This window comes from Triticum dicoccoides, chromosome 3B (genome assembly GCF_002162155.2).
Source record: "Triticum dicoccoides isolate Atlit2015 ecotype Zavitan chromosome 3B, WEW_v2.0, whole genome shotgun sequence".
In the NCBI taxonomy this organism is placed as follows: domain Eukaryota; kingdom Viridiplantae; phylum Streptophyta; class Magnoliopsida; order Poales; family Poaceae; genus Triticum; species Triticum dicoccoides.
In genome coordinates, this window is record NC_041385.1 from 829,233,029 (window position 1) to 829,245,869 (window position 12,841).

A 12,841-nucleotide genomic window follows, 5' to 3' on the forward strand; every position below is an offset into this window, starting at 1 on the left:
ATAGCATGTGCATGTACAAAATGGACAATGGTATCATACTCGTCTGTTACAAAGTTGGCATGGTATCATCATAATAGTTGCGGGAGAAAGTCTTCACTTTTTCTTCGCTTGTGTCGTTTGCTTATTGCGCCGTAACCATGGATAATCTTCATCGTTTATCAGGATGCTTGGGTCAGCCTTGACTTTGAAGGGGGGAATTTCATGAAACTTTTCATACTTTTCAGACATGTCTGTCTTGCCCTCCACTCCCAGGATGTCCCTTTTTCCTGAAAGAACTATGTGGCGCTTTGGCTCATTGTATGATGTATTCGCTTCCTTATCTTTTCTTTTCCTCGGTCTGGTAGACATGTCCTTCACATAGATAACCTGTGTCACATCATTGGCTAGGACGAACGGTTCGTCAGTGTACCCAAGATTTTTCAGATCCACTGTTGTCATTCCGTACTGTGGGTCTACCTGTACCCCGCCTCCTGACAGATTGACCCACTTGCACTTAAACAAAGGGACCTTAAAATCTACTCCGTAGTCAAGTTCCCATATGTCTACTATGTAACCATAATATGTGTCATTTCCATTGTCGGTTGCTGCATCAAAGCGGACACCGCTGTTTTGGTTGGTGCTCTTTTCATCTTGGTCAATCGTGTAAAATGTATTCCCATTTATCTCGTATCCTTTCCAAATCATTACAGTCGAAGATGGTCCCATGGACAACAAGTACAGCTCATCACAAACAGTGTTGTCACCTCTGAGACGTGTTTCCAACCAACTGCTGAAAGTCCTGATGTGTTCACATGTAATCAGTCGTCGCACTGCTCCGGGTGTTTGGAGCGCAGACTGTTCTTGTGTTCATCGACATACGGGGTCACCAAGGTAGAGTTTTGTAGAACTGTGTAGTGTGCTTGAGACCAAGAATATCCGTCCCTGCATATTATTGAGTCCCTTCCAGGCGTGCCTTTTCCAGTCAGTCTCCCCTCATACCGCGATTTAGGGAGACCTATCTTCTTAAGGCCAGGAATGAACTCAACACAAAACCCGATGACATCCTTTGTTTGATGGCCCATGGAGATGCTTCCTTCTGGCCTAGCGCGGTTACGAACATATTTCTTTAGGACTCCCATGAACCTCTCAAAGGGGTACATATTGTGTAGAAATACGGGCCCCAGAATGACAATCTCGTCGACTAGATGAACTAGGACGTGCGTCATGATATTGAAGAAGGATGGTGGGAACACCAGCTCGAAACTAACAAGACATTGCGCCACATCACTCCTTAGCGTTGGTACGATTTCTGGATCGATCACCTTCTGAGATATTGCATTGAGGAATGCACATAGCTTCACAATGGCTAATCGGACGTTTTCCGGTAGAAGCCCCCTCAATGCAACCGGAAGCAGTTGCGTCATAATCACGTGGCAGTCATGAGACTTTAGGTTCTGGAACTTTTTCTCTGGCATATTTATTATTCCCTTTATATTCGACGAGAAGCCAGTCGGGACCTTCATACTGAGCAGGCATTGAAAGAATATTTCTTTCTCTTCTTTCGTAAGAGCGTAGCTGGCAGGACCTTCATACTGCTTCGGAGGCATGCCCTCTTTTTCGTGCAAGCGTTGCAGGTCCTCTTGTGCCTCAGGTGTATCTTTTGTCTTCCCATACACGCCCAAGAAGCCTAGCAGGTTCACGCAAAGGTTCTTCGTCACGTGCATCACGTCGATCGAAGAGCGGACCTCTAGGTCTTTCCAGTAGGGTAGGTCCCAAAATATAGATTTCTTCTTCCACATGGGTGCGTGATTCTCAGCGTCATTCGGAACAGCTAGTCCGCCGGGACCCTTTCCAAAGATTACGTGTAAATCATTGACCATAGCAAGTACATGATCACCGGTACGCATGGCGGGCTTCTTCCGGTGATCTGCCTCGCCTTTGAAATGCTTTCCTTTCTTTCAACATTGATGGTTGGTCGGAAGAAATCGACGATGGCCCAGGTACACATTCTTCCTGCAGCTTCCCAGGTATATACTATCGGTGTCAAGTAAATAGTGCGTGCATGCATGGTATCCCTTGTTTGTCTGTCCTGAAAGGTTACTGAGAGCGGGCCAATCGTTGATGGTCACGAACAGCAACGCCTTTAGGTCAAATTCCTCCTTTTTGTGCTCATCCCACGTACGTACACCGTTTCCATTCCACAACTGTAAAAGTTCTTCAACTAATGGCCTTAGGTACACATCAATGTCGTTGCCGGGTTGCTTAGGGCCTTGGATGAGAACTGGCATCATAATGAACTTCCGCTTCATGCACATCCAAGGAGGAAGGTTATACATACATAGAGTCACGGGCCAGGTGCTGTGATTGCTACTCTGCTCCTCGAAAGGATTAATGCCATCCGCGCTTAATGCAAACCATACGTTCCTTGGGTCCTTTGCAAACTCATCCCAGTACTTTCTCTTAATTTTTCTCCACTGCGACCCGTCAGCGGGTGCTCTCAACTTCCCGTCTTTCTTACGGTCCTCACTATGCCATCGCATCAACTTGGCATGCTCTCCGTTTCTGAACAGACGTTTCGCAGGAACCCTCTTCCTGGGAGGCTCGCCGTCAACATCACCAGGGTCATCTCGTCTGATCTTATACCGCAATGCACCGCATACCGGGCATGCGTTCAGATCCTTATAGGCACCGCGGTAGAGGATGCAGTCATTAGGGCATGCATGTATCTTCTCCACCTCCAATCCTAGAGGGCATACGACCTTCTTTGCTGCGTATGTACTGTCGGGCAATTCGTTATCCTTTGGAAGCTTCTTCTTCGTTATTTTCAGTAGCTTCTCAAATCCTTTATCAGGCACAGCATTCTCTGCCTTCCACTGCAGCAATTCGAGTACGGTACCGAGCTTTCTGTTGCCATCTTCGCAATTGGGGTACAACCCCTTTTTGTGATCCTCTAACATGTGATCAAACTTCAGCTTCTCTTTTTGACTTTTGCATTGTGTCCTTGCATCGACAATGACCCGGCGGAGATCATCATCATCGGGCACATCATCTGGTTCCTCTTGATCTTCAGCAGCTTCGCCCGTTGCAGCACCATCGTGCACATCGTCTGGTGCATCTTGATGTTCAGTAGCATCACCGTATTCAGGGGGCACATAGTTGTCATCGTACTCTTCTTCCTCGCCGTCTTCCATCATAACCCCTATTTCTCCGTGCCTCGTCCAAACATTATAGTGTGGCATGAAACCCTTGTAAAGCAGGTGGGTGTGAAGGATTTTCCGGTCAGAGTAAGACTCCGTATTCCCACATATAGGGCATGGACAACACATAAAACCATTCTGCTTGTGTGCCTCAGCCACTTTGAGAAAATCATGCACGCCCTTAATGTACTCGGAGGTGTGTCTGTCACCGTACATCCATTGCAGGTTCATCTCCGTGCATTATATATAATTAAGTGTGTCAAAAATCATTACAGAACATCATGAATAGATAATTAAGTGACCAAATTAATAGAAGTTCATCATCACATAAAAACCAAAGTACATACATAGTTCTCATCTAACAACATAAAGCTCTGCAGAGCATCTAAATTAATTAAACCATACATTGAAACTATGTAAAACATTTCAGTGCGAAAACAAATGCGATCATAATCGCAACCAAGGTAACAACTGATCCAACGGCATAATGATACCAAGCCTCGGTATGAATGACATATTTTCTAATCTTTCTCATCTTCAAGCGCATTGCACCCATCTTGATCATTGTGATCATCGACGACATCCGCAACATGCAACTCCAATATCATCTTCTCCTCCTCAAGTTTTTTTATTTTTTCCTTCAAGAAATTGTTTTCTTCTTCAACTAAATTTAACCTCTCGACAATAGGGTCGGTTGGAATTTCCAGTTCAACAACCTCCTAGATAAATAAATCTATGTCACGTTGGTCGGCATATTTTCATAAACAATAAATGAACCAATAGTTATGAAAAGATAATATATACCACATCCGAATCATAGACAGGACGAGGGCCGACGGGGGCGGATACCAAAACCATCGCACTATATAAGATGCAATAATAAAAGTAAGAAAATAATACAAGTAAGAATATTTTTCCTTTCAGAAAGAAGATAAGAACAAGAGGCTCACCACGGTGGTGCTGGCGATGAGATCGGCACGGGTGATCGATGGCGGTGAAGACGGGGACGGGGCGTGATGGACCGCTAAACCTAGACAAATATTGAGGAAAATAGAGGTTGGAGGTCGAGCTTGGAGAGGAGAAAGCTTAAGTAGTGTGGCTCGGACATTTCATCGAACACCTCATGTGCTATGGAGGTGAGCTAGAGCACCACAAAGCCCCCCCTCGCCGGCAAGAGAAAAACAGAGCACTGGAGTGCTCTGCTCGCGAGCGAGGGGGTATATATAGGCAGCACTATTGGTCCGGTTCGTGGCATGAACTGGGACTAACGGGTAGCCATTGGTCCCGATTCATGCCACCAACCGGGACCAATAGTGGTGGGCCAGGAGCCAGGCCCATTGGTCCCGGTTCGTCCCACCAACCGGAACCAAAAGGTCTGGACGAACCGGGACCAATGGCCCACGTGGCCCGGCCGGCCCCCTGGGCTCACGAACCGGGGCAAATAGCTCCATTGGTCCCGGTTCTGGATTGAACCGGGACTAATGGGCTGAACTGGCCTGGGCCATTGCCCCCTTTTCTACTAGTGCAAGTAGATCGATCGATCATTGGAGCAGTCGTAGACCAATCAATTCTATGCGGCCAGAGATACAAGAGATGAGTAGAGATAACTCTTATCTATAAATCCTAGCATCTAGGAGGGGACTACATGCATGCATCTGCCTTAGAACAAGCTTGATCAGGTCGTTGTAATTCGTTCAGGGTAGTTGGGTTTGGTTCAGCGGTCAACCCAGGGAAAGTGAGAAAAAACTATGCTTGCCAAACGCCCACAAAGTGTTACTAAAACTGAGAGAAACGGTGGTTTCTAAAAACTGAAGTATTCACTGCCCATGCATTCGAATACTGAGGTTTTCATTTACTATGGTTTTGAAAAAATGGTACTGCCAGGTTATTTTTCTTCGAATAATGGCTGGGCATGATATAGCTTGCGGAACTTTTTTGATGCTTTTATATGATATACGCGCTTCATGGATTGACATTAATTATTATATGTCTGGTTAAGTCATCACGGCAAGATACTCCCAGTGAGGGATGTCTAATACATCTTCTTTGAGTTGTACTAGATGCAGATGCGCGCGTTGCAGACTAAAATATGTTTCACATATTTGAAAAATACTCCCCTTGTATTTTAGTATTCTAAACGCTCTTATATTAGTTTACGGACGGAGTACCAATTTCATATATTTAAAAAAACTATCATTTAACAAAACAATTTCACTCGTTTCACATGATGTAATCGCATCCCGGCCAACGGTGTCATGGCCTTCGTTTTTTACTTATTTCAAAACATTGTCATTTTAAAACTAATTTGAACTAATCAGCTTCACATTGTGTATAAGTAACTAGTTTCACATTTTTGTGAATAATAAGTTTCACATATTTCACACTAAAATATGTTTCACATGCATGAAAAACAAATTTCACTCATTACAAAAAATTGGTTTGACTAAATTCAAAAAGGTTATTCCACGTATTTTTGAAAACATATTTCACTCATTCGGAAGGTTGAAATTTAAGCATGTTTAAATGTATTCAAGATTGATCTTGTTCTAGCAGTAGATACCGAAACCAGTAAAATGAGTTGTGGATGCTCCAGCAGTAGATACCGAAACCAGTAAAATGAGCTTTGCACTCTTATGACATCAATGTAAACAAATGTACTGAGCGCTTGGGTTTTATTTCACGTACGTGATAACTGGGCCTCTTTTCTAATCTGTAATGTTAGACATTGTTAGCGTCGGCAACTCCTAGTCAGCGCCTTTGGCACCAAGTAGGGGTTTTGGTGCACACGCAACCACGCTCTTGGGCCCGGCCCAAAACGGGGCCGTGTTCCCTTACGTCGTTTCGGTGTTTGATCGTTTGCTAACAGGACATAGTTGACTTACAAAAAATTGAAAAAATACGAAAAAAACTTAAAATATCAAGATTTCGAAAATGTGTATGAAATTTTCAAAAAAAAATCAAATAAAGTTCATTGTATATGGAAAAGGTCATTGAATTTGAAAAAAAATCATCAAATTTGAAAAAAGTTCATCAAACATGAAAAATAGTTCATAGAATTTGATCAAAGTTCATCGAAATTGAAAACAAATCATTGAATTTGAACAAATGTTCATCAAATTATAAAAAAAGTTTATCAAATTTGAAAAAATGATCAATTGTGGAAAACAATTCATCAATTTAGTAAAAAGTCATCAATTTTTTTTAAAAATCATATATTTTGAGTAGTTCATCGATTTTTTTAAAAAATGCAAAAAGATGGAAAATTCATGATTTTGAAAAAAAAACTAATTTTAAAAACTTGCATTTTAAAAATAAATAAAAGAGTACTCTCGAAAAGAAAGAACAAAAAGAAAAGAAGAAGAAGAAGAAGAAGAAAAAGAAAAAGAAAAACACTTTGGAAATGACCAGCGAACCGGGACCAAAACCGAAGAATTCCCGCTGCTGAAGAGAACAATACAACACAAGTTAGAAAGCAATAGTAGTTCCATGGCATAATTGTTACTGTCATTGGCGTCGAAGAAAGTGATCGTGAGTTTGAACTCCGACGGTGCATCTCTTTTGAATGTTTTAACAAAAAAGGCAGGAGATATATGGGCCGGCCCAGCTGCGTAGGTGTGGTGCGCTTGAGGCATTTGCGTAAAGAGTTATAACAACAGGCGCCTGAAACAGCGGCGGTCGGTGGAGGAGAGAGTGTTTGCTTTGTGGGATCTTCTTTTCCGCACGATAAGTGCCTGGATTAACATGCACGCCAATGACTCAACGTGTTCACCGTGCTTAGCGAAGAACAGTACTTCCTCCGCCCGAGTTTATAAGGCTCTTTTCATTTTTAGCCAAACTTTGACCAGTAATTTAACTAATAAAATATAAAATATAGATTATGAAAACTATACTGTAGAAAACCTTCTTTAAATACAAATCCAACAACATACTTTGTGTAGCATATACTTTATACTCCGTCCGTTTTAAAATAGGAAAACATTTAACACCGGCTGACCGGCCGAAACCAGCGCTGGTCTCCTCGTGTAGTGGGCTCGCAGCACATGGGCCACGCACCGCTTTGCATTGCCCTTATCTTATCCACGGGACGCCCTCCTCCACTCATTTTTCCAACCCAAACACAATCTATCTTCCTCTTTCTCTGTGCTTCCTCCAAATGACACAAATCCATGGCAACACAAATCACACACAGCTTGCAGCTCCGGTGAGAGCAGCATATGCTAGTCGTGGACACGCGCAGCTCGCCCTCTGCCCCAGTAGCACGCCGCGTGCAGCTCTGGCGAGGGCTCGCCGCGGCCTTCCCCAGCAGATGGCTTGCTGCAGACGAAGATCTGCATCTGCACGCCCCGCTCCGCTCGCAGGAGAGGGAAACCACCAACAGAAGATGATGCAACCTCGGCTCGGCGGAGCTACAAGCATAGGCTCGCGGAGCTGCAACCAGCCACACAAATGCTGGAACCGGCGACGGTCGTGCTGCGACGGCTTCGGCGGCGATCCAGCTTTGCTGGAACCAGCTACTTTTTTTGCTGGAACCACCATTAATTTTTGCTACCACCCACCCGCCCAAAATTTTGCTACCAGGTGATTTTTGCTGCAACCGATGAACCATTTTACTACAACCGTTTCAATTTTTTGTTACTATCGGTGTTGTTCGATTTTTGCTACATCCATCTTCTGTTTTTCCTGTCTTTTTTGCTACAACCACATTTTGATTTTGCTGGAACTGAAAACAATTTTTGCTACATCCAACCACGGCGGTGTTGCTCAACGGGGGTGATGGCTTTTTTTTTTTTGCTACAACCATCTCAGATTTTTGCTACTATCGGAGATGCCATTTGCTACCACCGGAGTTTTTGCTACTACCATAGTCTTCCTGGAAGCATCAGGAGTTTTTGCTATCACTCTTTGTTTTTTTTTGTTTTTGCTGGAACCATCCTAAAAATTTGCTGGAACCGGCGGTGAAGGCGGGTGGTGTTTTGGTTCGCGGGCGTCGGTGAGGCTGCGAGCACCGGCGACGAGCAGGGGCAACGGTGGTCCAAGCGAGAGCAGCGCAAGCCATCGTGCGGGATCCCGCGAGCGGCGGCGGCAGCGCTTGCTTTTTTCTCCTCTTTTTTCCCATGGGGGAGGATGACGATAGAAGATGCGGGGCTGATCTGACGGTTACGCGCGTCCAGATCGAGCGGCTCTGGTTTGACCGGCCGAAACGTTCCGCCGGTGCGCCGACGCAGAGTAGTGCCTTTTAAAATAAGTGTCTAAAACTTAATACAACTTTGTATTAAAGTTACTATAATTTTTATTTTATTTTTTACGAGTGAGACCCTTATTTTAGACAGAGGGAGTATATATTTAGTTACATACTCCCTCCGTTCCTAAATGTAAGTCTTTGTAGAGATTTCACTGGATGGACTACACACGGAGCAAAATGAATGAATCCACACTTAAAATGCATCTATATACATATGTATATAGTTCGTAGTAGAATCTTTATAAAAACTTACATTTAGGAATCGGAGGGAGTACATGGTTAATTTTGGACACAAAATACAAAATCACTACGTGGGCATCCATCCTGCACATGCATACAGTGGGCAATCAGCTAGTAGTAGTCACCGCCACAACTCGTCGGCGCCGCCACGTTGCGTGTACGTACGTACATACGCGCGCTGACGGGTCGCCAACCAATGGCACCAAGGGCAGCAGCGGTTTGACTACCCCGCGGCGAGGCTCGCCACGACCTGGGCCAACACGGACGCCGGCCTGCCGCACCACGTGACCTACACCGACGGCTCCGTGGCGCGCGTGGCCCTGCTGCGGCTCAACCCGGCCGGCTTCGGCCCCTCCTACGCCTTCGGCTTCTTCTGCACCAGCCACGGCGCGGCCCCGTGCGCCGACTTCCTCCTCGGCGTCGCCGTCGTGTACTGCAACAGCGGCGCGCTCATCACGTCCACCACGACCGGCGTCCCGCAGGTCGTCTGGTCGGCCAACCGCGCCAGCCCCGTGGGCGAGGGCGCCGCCGCGGAGCTCACGGCCGAGGGCGACCTGGTACTCAGGTCCGCCAACGGCTCGGCGGTGTGGTCCGCCGGCACCAAGGGCCGGTCCGTCGCCGGGGTGACCATCGGCAGCGACGGCAACCTCGTGCTGCTCGACGGGCGCAACGCCACCGTGTGGCAGTCGTTCGACCCCCCCGCGGACGCGCTGCTCGTCGGGCAGTCGCTCAAGCACGGCGCGCGGCTCACCGCCAACACGTCAACGGCTGACTTGCGCGACGGCAGGCTCTACCTCGCCGTCGAGGACGACGCCCTGAGCGCATACATCAATGCCACGCCGCCTCAGCGCTACTACCACCTCGGCTTCGGCGAGACCGCGGCCGGCGCCTACGCGACGTACACCAACGGCAGCCTCACTGTGTCCGCCCGGCCCGGAGCGCCAGCCCTGGCCACCATCCAGCTGCCCACCGTCGGCACCGGCACGGTGCAGTACATGAGGCTGGAGCACGACGGCCACCTCCGGCTCTACGAGTGGCGCTCCGGCTCGGGCTGGGCGCCGGTGTTCGACGTGCTGCGCCTCTTCCCGGACGGCGGGTGCGCGTACCCAACTGTCTGCGGCGCGTACGGCGTGTGCACGGACGACACGCAGTGCAGCTGCCCCGACGCGGCCAACTTCCGGAGGCCCAACCGCGGCTGCGTCCCGACGAATCCACCGCCGACGTCATGCGGCTCATCATCGCCGGGGCGGCGCGCGCAGCACCGGCTGGTGTCGCTGCCGGGCACGGGCTACTTCAACGCCCATGCAACGAGCCTGCACGCCGTGGAGAGGGTGAGCGAAGAGGCGTGCAAGAAGGCGTGCCTGGACGACTGCGCGTGCGCGGCGGCGCAGTTCTACTACGGCCCGGACGCCGGCGACGGGTTCTGCTACCTGCAGTCGGAGGTGTTGTCGCTGCAGACGGTACGGCCGGAGGAGGTGCACTACAACTCCACCATGCATATCAAGGTGCAGGCCAAGTCAGGCAGGATCTGATGAGTTGAGGACTCTCCTGAGTCAGCCCGGGCATTCGGTCTTTTCGGTTTGTTCGGTCCGGTCTTTTCGGTCTTCTAATAATTCGGTCTTCCATAATTGAGGACCGAAATAATTTCGGTCTTTTCGGTTCTTAACTATTCGGTCTTCGGTCCCGACCAAACAGACCAAATTAATTAGTACAACTCAGATTCATGATACTTCCAGTACAATTCTATGTCTATATTTTACAGGAAATAACAAGATTCATATCTGACACAAGTAAGAAGATTCATGATTTATGTTCCAGCAACAAGATTCATGTATGCATATCATTTATATTTGACATTAAGTAAGAAGTTAAAAAGCAACAACATTTACATTTGACAAAAAGTGAGAAGACAACAAGCAACACCATTTATATTTGACACAAAGTAATAAGATCACAAGCAACAACAGCCCATGGAATATTGGAATCGACAAGCAGCAAACAGCAGACAACCATCACTTAGTACTTGATAACATAGTACTTGACATCAAACAAATCAATTTCGGCACCACCATGGACCTTGTGCTTTCCCTTCACCTTGTCCCCAAATTCTTCAATTGTCTCTGCAACAAGTCAAGTATTCAGTAAAATTTCATAATCTTAGTGTTGGTAACATCTTCTGCTAGTTCATGGAAAAGTTGGTTGATTTCTAGCATGCGAGGAGAGTGCTGGAGTGGAGTGTGTTTGGTTGATGAAAAATGGAGAGTTCTGGAGTGGAGTGTGTTTGGTTGATGACAAATGCAATCAGTACCTAGTACAGTTTTGAAGATTACTACAAGATGAGGAACAAACAATCAAACAAATTACTATGTGTGCATCATGATGTTCAGATTCAGATTCGGCTATATATCTACAAAAGAGAAAAAAGATACTCGCTATTAGAGCAGATAGCAACAATACAATTTGACAATGATAAAAACTAAAACGAACTAGCCACATAAACATAATAGGACATGGATTTAGATGGCTATTATGCTGGGTGTGCTCACATGATTAGTTTCACAACAAGAAGGATAGTGGGTTCTAATGACAGATATAACAAATTAGCTGCAGCTAACATTGGAAGGCATGTACCTAATTTGTTTTCATGGGAATCACAGATGATGTACATAGAGACATGAAGTAGATGCTCACCTTCAGCTGCGATGTGAAGAAATGAAGGAGGGCAGTAGGCAGCGAGCCGACGAACAGAGTTGAAGAAGACGGGTGCTGATGAGTGGTGATGGACTGCAGCTGCTGAACCAGTCATCGGGGCACGGAGCACCGGCGGTGGACGGCCGTGTCGCACGCGGTGGAGCAACTGACGGGGGCTCGGGGATGGCGGCGCGGGGCGCCAGTCTCAACTGGTTGGGGCCTTGGCTCGAGGTGTCGATCTTCATCGGTCAGGGGCGCGCCGCGCGCCTCGATGCGGCGGTCGTCACCGGCGGCGGACGGCCGTGTCGTGGGCAGTGGAGCGACTGACGGAGGGTCGAGGACGGCGGCATGGGGCGCCGGTCTCCACTGGTTGGGGTCGGCATGGGCACGCCGCACGCCTCGATGCGGCGGCCATCACCGGCTCACATCTCATGGGCATGGGGCGTCGGGTGGGCGACGGGCGGCGGCTAGGGTTCCTAGTGGGAGAGGATAAGAGAAATGGGAGTGAATTGGCTGCCGGATGCGTTCCTGTGAACCGTGATGTGAGGAGGAGGACGCGTACTCGTGTTGTGTGTGACCATTGGGCTGGCCACATGGGCCTCTTGCGTATGGGCTATTCGGTCTATATGGTCTATTCGGTCCTAGAGACAAGACAGTAGGACCGATCAGACCGTAACTAATTCGGTCTTCTACTTATGCATACCGTATTTTATTCGGTCTTTTTTAGTTCGGTCTTTTCGGGTTCGGTCTCGGTCTTTTCGGTTTCGGTCTTCGGTCTTCAGTTTTTATGCCTGGGGTGACTCCTGAGCACTACACATATACTGATATACATGCATCACGGCAAGTTCTCGGTTATGTGTACAAAATCCAATTAATGTTCTCAGAGTGATATGAATAGTTTCTCCATTCTTAAGAGCATCTCTAGCCGATCCTAGAAAATGAAGAACTAATCCGCAAAGTATACGTTACTGGAGTAATTTTACTGCTCTAAATTTTGCCCGTTTCTAGCTGATCTCGTAAATTTAACGGAGTAAAATTTGGGTATTGATAAACGCAAATTCGATTCAAACAAATATACAAACCGAAATTCGACACCGATTCATAATATTCCGCTTATTCTGGGTAGAGGCGGTGGAGCTCTGCCATGTACGCCTTGTCGGAGGCCTCCGCCGCCAACCTTTCCCTCGCCTCTTGGCCCTCCCTCCTCTCCCACGCAGAGACCACTGAACTCAAAGTTCTTGTGGCCGTTGACGCCGTGCAGCAGGACCGACCAAGTGTCGTATTCGTGGGCAGCCTATTTGGCTAAGTGGAAGGAACCAAGCGAAAGCTTCTTGTGGGTGTGCTTGTCCGTGATCTCGGCTATCCACGTCCCCCATACCCGTTGCCACACGCCGATGTACGACCTCTATGACGGCGGCGGCACGGGGAGCTCGGGGAAGCCGAAGAGCCAGCCACGGGAGGCAGATGGGGCGGCGCTCGAGGAAGCGTTGCG

At 47.6% G+C, this 12,841-nt stretch overlaps 1 protein-coding gene and 1 long non-coding RNA gene across 2 annotated transcripts; one reads left to right on the forward strand and one right to left on the reverse strand.

Moving 5' to 3' along the window:
- Positions 1-8,840: 8,840 nt before the first annotated feature.
- Positions 8,841-10,345, forward strand: LOC119280190 (epidermis-specific secreted glycoprotein EP1-like; the record flags this gene model as incomplete). The annotated part of the gene is made up of 1 exon (XM_037561133.1): positions 8,841-10,345. A coding segment is annotated over one exon (1,350 nt), but the record flags the coding sequence as incomplete, so codon positions are not given.
- Positions 10,346-10,548: 203 nt separating this feature from the next.
- Positions 10,549-11,876, reverse strand: LOC119278736. Its single transcript, XR_005137945.1, has 2 exons — positions 11,350-11,876; positions 10,549-10,778 (listed from the first exon to the last, which is right to left on the reverse strand). It is a non-coding gene; the product is annotated as an uncharacterized LOC119278736 (long non-coding RNA).
- Positions 11,877-12,841: the final 965 nt, after the last annotated feature.